Source organism: Pogona vitticeps, chromosome 2 (assembly GCF_051106095.1).
Source record: "Pogona vitticeps strain Pit_001003342236 chromosome 2, PviZW2.1, whole genome shotgun sequence".
Taxonomy (NCBI): Eukaryota; Metazoa; Chordata; class Lepidosauria; order Squamata; family Agamidae; genus Pogona; species Pogona vitticeps.
The window spans coordinates 58,123,870-58,139,051 of record NC_135784.1 but is presented as its reverse complement, the minus strand read 5'-3'; the positions used below and the strand labels follow the sequence as shown (position 1 = coordinate 58,139,051).

Below are 15,182 nucleotides of genomic sequence, written 5' to 3'. Positions count from 1 at the left end.
TTTGTGGAAAGATCAATAAATAGCCCCTTTAGATCTGTCTAGATAATAGAATAATCTTCTAAATAACATATCTAAGGTAAAAAGTAAAGGTTACCCTTGACAAATGTCCAGTCATGTCTGACTCTTGGGGGCGGTGCTCATCCCCGTTTCAAAGTTGTCGAGCCAGTGTTTGTCCGAAGACAGTTTCCATGGTCATGTGGCCAGTGTGACTAGACACAGAACGCCGTTACCTTCCCACCATGGTGGTACCTATTTATCTACTTGCATTTTTACATGCTGTCGAACTGCTAGGTTGGCAGGAGCTGGGACAAGCGACAGGAGCTCACTCCATCGCGTGGATTTGAACTTACGACGGCTGGTCTTCTGACCTTGCAGCACAGAGGCTTCTGCAGTTTAACCCACTGCACCACCACGTCCCTAATTTTCCCCAAAGTAGGAAACAGTGACATGGTCTTTCTTAAACGTGTACAGATCCTGGGTCAAGATAGGTGTCTGTTTTGCTATTTGGCACAAATTGGGGTTATAGTAAGTACAATTAGATGTTTGGACTCCAAGGTTAGAAAGTCCTGAGATGAAGGACATTCCAAAAGGATCACACTCTTGGACCAATCAAGTCAACATTCATATTGACTATCAATAGTTTCTTTACCAGTTTGAAACAGGACAAAATGGTATACTGTTCTTCCCATTTATTTGACAGGGATATGTTGTATTGACTACCCACTTGAATTTTCCTCTGTCAAGCATGTGAAGTTTGTGGGAAGAGAGGCGCCACTTCATGCTTGGGATCGAAAACCCAGTAGCTCCCTTTCAGAAGTAAAGGCAAAATCAAGTGTCAAACCACTTCTTACGCAGAGCATTACTGGTTACTTACCTTTCAAGAAAAAACGACGGCCCGATTCACGGTTAGTAGGATTATCGTTTCAGGGAAAGGGTCTGCTTTGGCAGAGAAGCAAGACCAGCCATGTGGGAGAAGATTCAGATATGATCATTACAAAATAAACCCTGGAGTAGGTCATATAAGGCTGATCCTATCGTTAGGCAGAGTGAGGCAGCTGCATCAGGTGGCAGAGGTGAGGGAGTATCAGGAGAGAAAGGAGACTCTCCAGTCCCACTGTCTGCAACCCTGAGCACTCCCATCTTCCTAAGCTGGAACTCCAGTGGTGTCTATACTTGTCTCTTCTAATTGACATGACTAGTTTCTTCCTCTTAGTGTATCACAGAAAGTGGCATAGGGAAGGGTCCATCAAGAACATGTGAGCAGAGAGGCAGCCAGCTCAGGCTGTGTCCCTCAACAGTTTTCATACCTGTGCCTGCATAGTTTCATTCATGTAATGCATGTAGGTGCCGGTGCTGCTGCACTGTTGGATTTGAATGAACAGTGAGCAGGAGAACTTCAAAGAGCACAGAATGAGCGGCAGGGAGAAACTGGAGAACCAAGTTGTGTGTTCCATGCAGTCTGGACTTCTGGCTTCTACATATGTATACACAACTAGCATTCCCTGGGAAGTTAATAATGAAAATTTAAAATATACAAATGAAAAAGGGAAAATGTGAAGAGAGTAAAATCACACAGTATAAAACTAAAATAGAGCAGCAAAGCAAAACATAAATACAGCAGGAAAACAGCATTTAAAAATACCTGGGAAATGAAAATTCATCAGGCACTGGAAGGACCACAGTGTAGGAGCCAGCAAACCTCTCTACATGTAGAGGGTGTTCTGTAACTTGGATATCAACACTGAGGTGACTCTCTCCCATAATCGCCAGTCTTATTGCATTTGGTAGGGCCTCTGAAAATAGTCTTAGGGCCATGTTGAATATTATGTGGGAGACACAATTCTTTAAGGAGCGTGGGTTCCAGCCCTTTGGATCTTAAAAATTAATATAAACAACACTTTGAATTGATCTTGGGAAATGAATTGGAAGCCACTGCAGATGGAATGTCACTGGCATAATATGGTCCCATCTCAGAGTCCCAGTTAATAATCTTGATTTGATTTGGGATCGGCTAGGAACAGCTCCTAGACTCTGAAACAGAGCCCCATAGGAGTCTGAATGAAAAATTTCCAGAGGGTGGATAACTGGGGTAAGGCCATCTCTACTACAAAGGCTAGAAAAGTCACTGGGATTTTGAGATGGGCCCGCCCCCACAAAATTACTGTCTCCGTGCTTTCTCTCTCTACTCAGAAATCTGTGCAGTTCAAGTTGGGGCTTGCATTTATTGAATTTTTCTCCTTTCCCTTTCTCTCCAACCACCTCACGAACTTCACACAGAGCCAGAGCAAAATCCCCAGCAGGAGATGCGGTGCCTGTACCAGAGACTTGGGCTGCTTCTCCCACTGACTGCCCAGTAGTGCTGCGAAGAATTTTGGCCAAAGAGGATGATGGCATGTGTTGCAAGTGTGTGGTGAAAGTCCCCTTGATTACTGACATGGAGTTAGAGAAGTTTATCGCAGCCCCAAGAGACCCTCAGCAAGTGATTGTGATATGCGTACTGTCCACCCAAAACCATTCCTACTCTCCTTTCTTTGAGTGGTCTGTTGAGAAAATTTATGTACACATGCAGCATGGCCGCCCCTCACCTTGTATTCAGGTCAGTGAAATGTGGACATCCAGCCTATTTGTGTTCTCCATCCTGAGTGCATTTTTATTGTTGTTGTTGCCTTTTTGACAGCGTTTATTATTATATTGGGAAATAGTGCTGGTTTGGGACTTCCTAGCTATGGAACATGTTAAATTCTATAAGAGTAGTGTGGTTCTATACCTATGTTTGCATTGCATGAGTTGGAAACTGGCTATCATCTGCTGCAAAATTCATCTCCCTGCCACCTTTCTGTTCATGTTTTGAAAGCATATTTTCAAATCATGTGGCTACTGCCCATGGGGGATACAATGAAAAGAAATAAAAGTCAATAGAAGCCAGTAGCTATACCAGTTGGGGAACTCTGGAAGCTGTGGTCCAAAAATGAAACTTTTCCAAACTCTGCCTCACAAGATTCCTTCCAACAGCGAGTCGTCTTCTCTTTGCTTAGCTCATGCCTCTATTCTAGAGGAAGAGTGGGCAACTGTGGCCTTCCAGACCTTTTTTGCCCTACAACTTCCATCAGCATAGCAAGCATAGCTAATGGAGAATTATAGGTTTTTTAAAAATTTGAATAGAGGTTTTGAGTGGTAATTGTTGCCACTGGGAAACTACTTCTGTGCTGCCTACTCTGTCTTAAGGCTAGTAAAGTCCAAGGTTAGGCAATATCTCCACTGCATCACTAAAATCTAATAAAGGCATTGCCCAACCTCAGGTTTTTGTTAACATGGATGTATCACTCAGCCATTTATGTGTGTTTGTATGTCAGTATTTCTCTCTCCCGCACTGTTTTTGTTCAATCACTTATAATAGCTATTCTGGTTAATCTGGGCCTTTCTTTTGGATCTTCTCTTGCTATTCTAATCCTTCTACCCAGTTGCACATGCATTGATATTAAGTTTACTTAGGAGTAAACCCCAATGGATATAATACTCTGAATAAATACCCATATGATTGTGCTCTAAAATATTTAAGAGCTCATCCAGAAGGAACCCTTTTTTCACCTATTGTGAGAGAAGCCTCAAATATGTAACTAGCCTTGACCGCATCAGTATACAGGAAGCAATGGAACTCAACATTTCTCCTACCTGTCTTGGACATCCTTGTAGAGCAGGGAAGAGGGAGACAGAGGTTCAGTGGACTCTTTTGGAATGTTGACCATATCAGACTTCCTTCCCTTTCTGTGAACATTGTTAGTAGCTTAAGCTACTAAGAGAAGCCGCAGTTGTTGTAGCTTCTTCCATCAGTCAGATTTTTATATAGGGGGATTCACCAGCACAGAGAATGTGTGGCCCAAGAGCAAATATGGATCTGGGTGCCAATTCATGGTGCTCATGACTTACCTTGCAAAAGCAATTCATGCTGAATTGGTCTTGGTTCACCCATTTTGGGTTCTGCTGGAATACCTAACCTGACAGGTTCTTAGGGAGATAATAAGGAGTTCTGCAGAAGAGAGATTCCTCACCTCTGTGCTAAGAAAATAAACAGAAGGGAACCCTGGCTATCTAGCTTATCTCCTTGCTTGCTCACTTTTTTCTGGCAATAGAAAAATTTTCTGGCAATAGAAAATTACACATTTTTAAATCGTTTGAATAGAATACTCCATGCCTTTCCAAAATCCTGAACAAAATTATTTGCTCCCTTTCCAGTGCAAACATGATCCTTTCCGCTTCCTGAAATATGACCTAGAGAGCCCTCTGAACCAAAAGCCCCCTCTTCTGGTGCAGAAACATGGCGTTGTCCCTGGAATGGTGGTGGCAAGTATAATGTTTCTTCTTCCGATTCCAGTTGGTTTAATAGCGTAGTGAAATTGTGTCTTTATATCCTGAAGGTTTTAATTGTGTGAACGCAACTAATGGCCTGTCCAGACAGTTATATAGATTACTATTTGGATTGCTTTTGGTGCAGTTTAATTTGAAACAAATTATGTTCTCATGTGTTTTGATTTAGAGTGATGCATTTGGCTATGTTTTAGACCTGTCTGGTTCCTTTCTGGCACAGTGTTAGGACTTCTGGTTTTTTGGCATGATTCAGTGCAGTTCTAATTTTCCCACTGTGTAGCCCATGAAGATGGTTAGTTCACACTCAAAGGGAATTGCTGGAGATGTTATCTGAGATGATAACCTTGTATGTCTTAGGTAGCTTGTGACATTAAAGTTGAGAATGGCGAAATCCCCTCTTCTATTTTTGTCTTTTTAAAATATTTTCCTAACAGATGCAGGAGAATTTTAAAACATTGGAGGTATAATATGTACAATATATATATCATGCTGGGATGGTGCTGTTTCACTACGCCACTTACTTTATTTATCAAAAGAAAAGAAACTAGAAAGTCACTGTGGCCTGCTGAACGATGGCTGCAGGAAAAGGCAGGGAAGGGGGCTATGTTAACTCCATGGGCTCCATCATCACAAGGCAGCGCAGCTCCAGCAGAGCCTTGGCTGAGGAGAAGGGCATGGAAAAGATGAGGTTACCTCCCTTTCTGTCTCCCCAACCTTTTCCCTTTGTGCCATTACTTCCGCCACAAGGTTGCCATGCTGGTGCTGTCTTTGCTGCCTCCTTATTTGTGAGTAAACTGAGTAAACCTGCTTGTCTGTAAAATCCAAAGACAATCCAAAGTCCTTTGTGGACCCTCCTCACAGGAGAATAAACATCTCCAGCGTGAACCAAAGTATCACTCAAATAAGAAATAAAGTTGATCATACTGAAGATAAGAACCTTTAAAATGCAAACCAGGCTACCCCAGATTCCCTCATCTGGGCAGACATAACATAAATATCTACTAGCATAACAGAATGAGGGAGAAACCTGAGTAGTTTGGAACTGTGGCAGACGGGGGCAGTTAACTCTTTTTTCCACTGCCAAAGTACCAATCAAAAATCTCCTCTTCAAATCTACAGTTTGCATTTCAAGAGAAAGTCTCCATGTTGTCAACTGAGGCTTTTCATGGAATTCAAGTAACACCTTTGGATAGGTGGTGTTTGTTAGACTTGTGAAAGGGAGAGAGAGATTTACACGATCTTCCCAACACTCATAGCTGTGGACCTGCCCAGGCTTTTCTGCAGCTGCAGGTTACATAGCAAAAATAGTTAGTAGCTGCATACATATAACAGTAACATGTCCTGTGGCTCAGTGCTCCAAACCTTCCCCCAACAACTCCCCTTTCCACTGATCTTTCATAGATGGATCCAGGCAAGATTCATTGTTGCTGCTAGCCATATGTGTTGGCATGTCCTCCTTCTATCACTCATGTGAGAGACCTTGTGGTCGGTTCAGTGGAAGGCTGGGTGGGCTGTGCGGGTCCTGATCTGGAGATCAACAGAATGCTGACGGGCATCTGTGTTCTTGTTTTCCTCTCTGTCACGCACACACACTGCTCCCTCCCAAAAATCAAGAAAGGAAGCAAATAAAAGCAAAAAACCCCAAAAAAAACAAAACCCCAAACCACCAAAAAACAAAACAAAAAAACAAACAAAAAACTGCAGTTAAAGCTCCCCCACCAACTCAAATTCCTAGAATATGATGAGATTTGTCTTTCTGCATTTGATGTTATATCTTCTGTTCCATTAATCAATGACCAGCAGCAGGCAAAAAAAAAAAAAAAATCAGGAAAGAGTGGGAGAAGAGGTAAATTTCTAAGAAAATTTGGCGAGTGGGAGAAGGCAAAAAGAATCAACAGACCTAAAGGGAGATCATAATCAAGATGGAGGGCACCATGGAACTCAGCAGTGCACAGATCATGTGCAAAAGGAAGGACCAGAGAAAAACCTTATTCTTCATTGGGTTATAGAACCAATCCATGCCCTTCTACAACTCAAACTCTCTCCCCGCCCCTCCTGGTCATTCTGACTGGTGGCTAACAGCAGCCTTCACAACACTATTTGGTCTTAGTAGCCAGATGGGTAGTTTATAATTTCATTCATTCGTTAAGCACTTCCCCAGCAATCTAACAAACAAGAAGGGCAAATGAACAGGAAAAAAGAATCCAAAACTCTCTTTGATTTAAAATAAAGCATTTGAAATTCAGAATCTGCCTTTTGCAATTAAAAAAGGAGCACCTCTCCTTTACACCTGCCTGATCACTAAGATCTTCAAGGGAGGCCATCCTCCATGTCCCATCATTGAGAGCAGTTTGTTATGTTGAGACATTGGGAGGGCTTTCTTGGGTATAGCATCCCCACTGTGGAATATCCTCCTTTTGGAGGCTTCATTGGTGCCAACATTGGCCAAGTCAAGACATATTTACAGTATTTATTAGAGCCTTTGGAGGGTTGTAGATCATGGTCTGTGCAATGATGTTTTAACATTTTAATTTTGTGATTTAAAATGTTACATATTTACATTTTTTTCAACATTGTATGTTTTTAAATTGTTTCATATTGCCCTGTAACCTGCCTTGAGATCCTGTGGTATAGGGCAGGCTAAAAATGTTTTAAATAAATAAACAATGAAAGTGAAAGTTAGAGCCACTTCCTTTGTTTGCCTCCCCCCTCCTTCTGGATTAACCTGAAGGTCTCATCCATAGTATCTAAGAAGCTCCCTATTGCTGTATGCCAGTATTAATTTAGTGTTAAATTTAGCCATTGTGACTTCTATAATGTTTTCAAAGGATTACTTTCAAAACCAGCTAATTAACAAAGCTAGTTAATTAATTCAACATTGGGCAAAGTGCATTTCATGATAGCCAAGCAAACCTTTCCTCAAGAGTGTGGAATCTCAGTTTCCAAGCAAACAGAAATCTCTTCAGTTTTTTAAAATGCCATGTCCCAGGTAGCTTGTTATAATCGCGTTTTAAATGTTATTTTGTGGTTTGTGACTATATGTGCCAAAAATACAGCTGAAATATCATCTCTTGCATCTGTAATGACATGACTCATGGCTGGTGTTTCTTCGTTACTACCATCTTTTAATGGTTTAGTGCAGAGGAAGGCTACCTTTCTGAGGATTCTGTAAAGGAAAAGTGATACATCAGTTAATGATATGGCAACGCTATATTAATGATATGTCAGTTACTCTGTGTTAATGTACTGCTTATTCGGAAACTATTTTAAATGGCCTGTACAGAAAAGTTAGGTAGACATTTATCAAAACAGGTAAATAAACCAGGGAGGAATTCCGTATAGTGGAATCCTATGCATGTTTACTCAGAAATAAATCTCGCTGAATTCAATGAGATTCCTTAACAGGTTCAGGAGCATCACCATAGTGATGTAAAGACTGTAAACAGTGTGTATCCCTGGCCTGTACTAATATGCTGTAGAATACCTGCCTCTAAAGAATGTCTGAAAAACACCCATTCTTCTCAATGTATTGTAACACCCACATCATGGCTTCAGATTTAAATGTCAAGAAAGCAGAAATATCAAGAGAATAAAATGTTGCCTATAAATATCAAAACAGAAGAAGTGAGCAATAGAGCTCGGAATTCTGTTCACTCCCTGAAATATAATGTGTTCTGCAGAAAATGTGCTGCTACCTTCTGAAAGAAGGTGGGAAGTAAATGCTACAACTAGGATTCCACTGTAGTTATGCCTGAAATGTACTGTTCCCTTCTTGGGAGCCTTTGCATATAAAGAGAGATGTTTTTATTCAGGCTCATTGACAGAGGCGCCAACTCACATAAAGCAGAGAGTTCTAATGAAAGCCCTTCTGTGTCCCAATATAGCTGATTTAAATGCTTGTAAACGTCTGACTGTGGAAGTGTAACATGTTGGGTAGACATACGAGGATCTTCTAAGGATCCTGATGCTGTTATTCATTCCCTTTGGCACAACAGAATATTTTGGCTAATCTCTCTTCCAGCACAGTACATTTTCTTCTGAAGATACAGCCTTGAGGTATGGAGAAAAAAAACACTTTTTTTAATGCTCCGGGGGAACAGAAAAACTGAACTTCACAAAAATGGAGTGCGAGGGTGATCTGCCTGAAAAATCTTTGATTCATCTTACTGTAATGTGGTGTCCAGTTACTTTTGACTTAACGAACTCCTACCATTAACATCCCTGTTCAGGTCTTACAGATTAAAAGGCTTTGGCTTCCTTTAATTAACCTATCTCATGTTAGGTCTTCCTTTTCTCCTACTACATTCCACTTTTCCTAGCATTATTGTCTTTTCCAGTGAGTCCTGTAAAATGAGGTTATCATACTTTATTGCATCCAAAGTACAATAGACTCCATTCTTTTTAGCTTATAATGACAGTTCAGGCTTTATTTGATTTTAAACCCATTTCTGTTCTTTCTCATTTTTGGTCTCTAGAGTTGAAAGGAATTTATAAGGCCATCAAGTCCAACCCCCTGCTCAGTGCAGGAATCCAAAGCAATATCCATCAAACAGATAGTTGTCCAATTTTTCCTTGAATATCTTCAGTGACAGAGTGTTCACCACCTCCTGAGGTAATTGTCATGCTGACCTCCACTGTCATACTGATCTAACAATTAGGAGGTTTTTCCTGATACTCAACTGTTTTCTTCTAACTTGAGCCCATTAATATGTGCTCTGTGTTCAGGACAGGTTCTGGACAGCTCCTGCCCTCCTCTGTATGATGGTTTTTCAAGTATTTGCAGAATACCATCATATGTCCCCTCACTCTCCCCCCCCCTTCAAGGCTAAATCCATTCCAGCCACTTCCAAAGCAGCTCAGAATGAGTTGGTCCTGAACTGCACTACTTGTATTTGGATACAGACTGGGCAAGGAGGTACTTTCACCCTAGTGTGATTTTTATAGTGATCACCTGGAATCATCATCTATGTGTACAATTACAAATACAGGAACAGATGATAACTTTAATCGACTATTAAAAGGCAGAGAAGGGGGAATTGGGGGGGAGCAGATTGCCTGACTGTTCTCTGTTTTAAGAGATTGCCAATAAATTCCAATCTGCTAGCTGAGGAGGAGCTTTGAAAATACCTTGCATACTGCACTGTCTTTATCTAAGAAGCAAACTTGGCTTCAACATCATCAGCCATGTGAATCTGGGAAATTAACAAGAGCATATAAGTTGGAAGTACCTGCAAGAACTTGATGCACTGCCTTGAAGAAGACAATTTATCATAGAATGCTTGCTGCTTGGTTTTTTGTTTTGTTTTGTTTTCTGTTTCATATTCTTAATGGTCGACTAAACGTGTTACCTATTTAATGTATTTGTGTTGTTTCCACAGCCATGCATCCTTTTTTCTGAAAGGATGTATCCAAGTGTTTGTTAGAACACACTTTTCCAATAACCAGATTGTTGGTTTCACTCAGTTTAATGAGACATGTTCATGCTTCATTTCTGAATCACAGGCCAAATTCTCCAACAACTTTGGATTCTTCTTTTCTCCACTCTTTTACATTCCGATTCTCCTTTGATTTTTAGCACATGCTGTTTTGGTGTTTGATGAGTTTCCTCCTGGACACTTGCATGAAAGCTTCCAGTTCATTCTTGTTCAGCATCTGCTGTTGAATCATAGTTTTGAATTACATGTTGATATTATTTGGTCAGATTTTGCATTATAGCCCTAAGTGCCTATGATATGTCTTTCCTCACTATTTGAGCCTCACTGTTTCTTCTGAATTTGTCATTGCTTTGCTTATAATTAATACAGTATTATTTTACACTTTCAAGCTTATTTTGGTTCATATGTTCACATTCTAAATTCCATGTATATATGTTGTAAAGCATCAAACTTTCCTTTTCGCTCTGTGCACACCAGCAACTACACGTTGTTTCAGCTGCGATCCAGTTGCTTCATTCATGAAACGACTATTTATACTCACCCTTTGTTCTTCCTTGGTAGCTGACTGAGTACAATCTGAAACTGAATGCCTCCAGTTCTTGGATGACATTGATTCATCTTCACAAGAGGCTAATGCCTAAGCTTTTGCACATGGGAAGATATAATTTGTTATTGCCTTCAATACTACTCTCATCACTGTTGCAGCACAAACCAGGAAGAGTCCTATGTATCACCTTAAAGATTAGCTCATGTATTATTACAGTGTGAATTTTCATGGAGCATATAGCCCAGTTCATCAATACATGAATGATTTCCGCTCCATACAACGAAGTCTAGAGCTTTCTTTTTTCATATTTTCACAAGGGTTTGCCTCTTGTTGTTGTTACATGCCATCAAGTAAGAACTGACTTATAGCCACCCTAATACGGTTTTCAAGGTAAGTGGGATATTTACCAATTCCACTCCCAGTGAGTCTCCATGGCACAGCTAGGGAAATTGCGCCCAGGTCTACTGAGTCCTAGTCCTAGATGAATACAGATATAGTATATCCTGTTTTCAGAAAAGCAGTTGTAGTTGTCATCAGAGGTAACCACCACCACATATTGTATTGCTATATTGGGTGGTGGTTGCCTTTGGTGGCATCTAGGACTGTTTCCTGAAAACAGGACTTCTTTATATCGAGATAGTTGCCAAAGTAGCTGCCTGCTCAAGAGTGCATGAATAAAGACAGCTTTTCTACTCTTGCAAGTATGGAATGTTTATGCAGCCATTGGGGTATTCCTACTAGGGGGAAGAAAAAGGGAGTACAATATGGCCAGGAGAATTGGTCACATGAAGAGCTTCTGTTTTAAAAACCATCTTATGACTACCCTTAACATTAACTGGAGAATGTTTACTTGAAATTCCTCTTTGACATACCATGAAGTTACATCTTCCCTTCCAGCTTGAAGGAACAGCAGAAACATTTATCAAGAGCATGGCCCAAGGTCATGCTGTACGTACATATATAGCACATGAGTTTTCACTGCCATATCACATATAGAAAAATTAATAAATGCACAAATAGTGTTTCTCTTCTCTACAAAGAAAGGGTATGAAAGGCATGTGTATATAAGGCAGCCTATATATAGATATAGCAAGATTTAGACATCCAGGGGGCTAATAAATCATTCCACTGAAAACTGCTTACGTACACTATAAGGTGGTCAAAATGGCAAGAGAGTGGCTGCTTTAAGAGCAATATTGCAACACAAAGGGATTTTCAGAGAATGAAAATAAAACCAATCTTCATTAACTTTACTAGCTGTGAACACAGGGCTCGTCAGGGCTAATTATGCACAATCACAAGCACCTGCCCCTTGTTCTGTACCTAATGACTGCTTGTTCAGCTCTAGAAATACACAGTCCATCTGTCCTCTGCTGATGGAGTAGCCACTAGCACAGCAAATGCTGTTATTCAGGATTAGAACATCTCAGTTGTCAACAGGGAGAGAAGTTAATTTACGGCACAGTCCAACCCTTGTATGCTTGGAGATAAGTCCCATGGTGTGCAGTGGGACTTGTATACAAGATTGCAGCTTGAGGCAGAATTTGCATTAATTAAAAAGATTAAGTCTAGATTGTCTACTTAGCTTTTTCCGCCTCCGTAAAAGTGCCGAAACATATAGTATTTTAAGAAAAAAATTATAAAGGAAAATGATAAAAGTGACTCATTCGTAGAAAATGAGAAAACAGCTAAGAAAAGAGCCTCTGTCCTAGGGTGCTATTTCAGTGGTAAAGCGTAACAAGAAGCAGGGTCGGCCCTAACATTTGACAGAATTGTTTGGATTGTCATGAAAGGTAGCAAATGATCAAATATTAAAATTACTGTCACATTACTTTTATTGCTGGGGATCAGGGAATGTGACTGGCCCTTGGTACTCTGTACCTTGGCTTGGGGAAGGGGGCATGATTACCTGCTCCACCTCTGGCATCGAAATGACGTTGGCTAGTCCTGATGGAAAAGCATGATTCGGCGAAGCCCAAAGACTTTGGTTCAGAGTAGGACCACTTGTTTGCTGTGCTCATTTGACTTTTCTGATAGCTCACATCCTGCAAACTACCTCCCAGTACATTTGAAAAACAAAGAAAAGGTTCATGACTGTTTTTACAAGAATGACTTTAAAACCGTAAGAACATCTTGCCCCAGCTATGAGATATTGTGTCAGGACTGGTGTCACAATACTTGCACCTAGTTGCCTGTTGCACTTGAAGTTGTAATCCACCAGAGGGAACTGCTGATCCTCCAAACCTGCAGAGTTGTTGTGGGAGAGACTAAGTTCCGAGGCAGAACACAGAAGTTTGGCTTCATAATGTACTCTTTGTTCCTTGAACGGAAGCAACACTAAATCATACAAGGCCAGCATGTGGTTGCCAGCTACTCATTTCCGAGGATTGCTCCTGCCGTTTCTGAGTCCCTCTTCCCACCTCCCTGATCTCATATCCTTGCGTTCCCCACCCTCCACCCACACATCTCATTCTTTATGTGCTCCACCTCATTTTCCTGAACATTGCCACCAATTTCTCCTGGCTCCCATGGGTCCTTCTATGCCCCTCCACCCTTTGTCCCACCTGATTTCCTCTACAGTCCCCACCGCACCCCCCTCAGAGGATAGACAACCATGTCCCATCCTTCCCTGCCCAGTTAACTCTTCTGGTTTCTTCTCTGTTTTGAATGTCACATCCGTCCATTCCCCTGAGCAGGCCACCCAAGTACGCTGCCTTATCGATGTCCCCAGGAACTAAAAGGAATGGATATGGCAGCACGGCATGAGGCTTCATCACTACCTATGTTCATTCATTTTAAGGTATATAGAGAATCCCCAGGTATATGTTTGTAGGCATGAAGGGCACTCTGTATGCATCTAGGAGCTTGGAGAGAATTGCATGCATCAGTGCAGTTCTCCAAATCCCATTCTCATTTTGGCCCATGCTGTCTTGTCCTCCTTCCAGTTGGCTCCATTTTTCCTCAGAGATCCTCCTTCCATTGTTCTCTTGGCTCATTCTCTCCCTATAATTTTTCCTCTAGAGCTTACTCTGGAAAACACATGTTATAGCAATAGCTTTCAGGCTGAAGGGACCCTGCTTATGCAAAGTAACCAGTAAGGGGCACTTCCCTGTCCACCCCTACCCTTTCAGCAGCCGACAGGACCAATCTCAGTAGCGTTATGGGCAGTGTCTACGTTGGCTTGGGCATGTTGTGAGAATAGCTGATGGTCGGATTCCAAAAGATCTCCTGTATGGAGAATTAGTGCTCTTGGAATGCAAGAAGTTCCCCCCAACATTGCTCTACAGTTTTAGTCACTGCCTTTTATATGTATATGTCCATTTACACATTACTATATATGATATGTGCCTGCCTTGTGTAGCGTAGCGGACAGAGCAACACACTAGGACTCCGGAGACCTGAATTCAAATCCATGGATGGCCACTGAAAGGGCTGAACCGATAAAACCACAGCTTATGTATCTCACATACCTTGAAACTCCACTAGGGTCAGCAGAAGTCAACTCCAACTTGATGACCCAGAACAAATGCTATATGTAGGTAAACATTTGACAATGTAACATTAGTGTGTGGAATATGATTTGTTCTACACACACAAAAATTTACCATGGATTAATGAAAAGTGTTTGGGATTGCAAGGGCCAGGTAAAAATGGCATGAATGAATTACACCCACAGGTTGTCACACAAACATTTTAGGTAAGTATTTTCCTAGTTGCCACAAAAATCTGATGGTACAACTTGTCACTCAAATTCATACCGTGTTTCCCCGAAAATAAGACAGGGTCTTTTATTAATTTTTGCTCCAAAAAACCACAAAAACAAAATACCGCATTAGGGGTTATTTTCATGGGATGTTTAATTTTTTTTGTGTACTGTACTACAATATGCATTTATCCAAATACAGTCATGTCATCATCTTCTGGTTGTTGCACAGTGGTGGAGGGTGGGGTTTCACAGGACTGGGGCTTATTTTTGGGGTAGGGCTTATATTACAAGCATCCGGAAAAAACATACTAGGGCTTATTTTCGGGTTAGGTCTTATTTTGGGGGAAACAGGGTAGTACAGTTCTCAGGGAATGCCTCTGAAAAGGCCAGGGGAGACAGCATGATTGGTGTCCTCAAATGTATATAAATGCAGCAGGTAGATTATCCCTAGAGTAGGACCCCTTTGAAATGAGAATGCGTTCAAAGGACAGCTTATTTTACCTAGTCAAGGCTATGCCAAAACAGGTGCAGTTCAGGCATGTGAGAGGGTTTTGCCACATCAGCACATTACAACTGATCTTGTATCTTAATTGTAGGTCATTGCTTACAGTTATACTGCATATTTGTTCAAAAGTAGTCTCTTAGCTTAACCATTTTTACAAGCTTTGCTTCTCACCTGTTGTTGCCCAAATGTTTCTACTGAAATTGACAGCAGTGGGGAACCTGTGGCCCCAGAACCACAAAGAAATCTGTAGAACTCCAAGTTATCTTTCAGTAAAACTGCCACTTGAATTTTCATTTCTTTCATCTTAATGGTATACTGGAGTATGTCATCTTTGCTCTTACTGTAAAGAGCCACTGTACATGCCCTGTTACTGCCATGATGGCCATAAAATCAGCAGCAATTTTAATGGGTTCTGGATGTCCACAGTGGCACTTCCAGGTTACCTACTGTTGCCTTGACACCTTACTGAACGCATAGGTTTACGTTTTCAGAAGAAGTCTCATTGACTTCAGTGGTGCTTACTTCTGAGTAGACATGCAGAGGCATTCACTGATAGAAGCAAAAATGTATATGTTAGTGATTCTTGTTCACAATGTTCTTGAACAATTCAACATTGCTGTAGTT

General features: G+C 41.1%; 1 protein-coding gene across 1 annotated transcript in view; it reads left to right on the top strand.

The window, feature by feature from the left end:
* C2H3orf20 (chromosome 2 C3orf20 homolog) overlaps positions 1-15,182 on the top strand; it is a 64,006-nt gene that overhangs the window by 28,459 nt on the left and 20,365 nt on the right. The window contains exons 10-12 of the mRNA XM_072989502.2: positions 701-905; positions 2,278-2,596; positions 4,234-4,341. Coding sequence (XP_072845603.2) covers positions 701-905; positions 2,278-2,596; positions 4,234-4,341 — 632 coding nt within the window. The remainder of the gene's footprint in view (positions 1-700; positions 906-2,277; positions 2,597-4,233; positions 4,342-15,182) is intronic.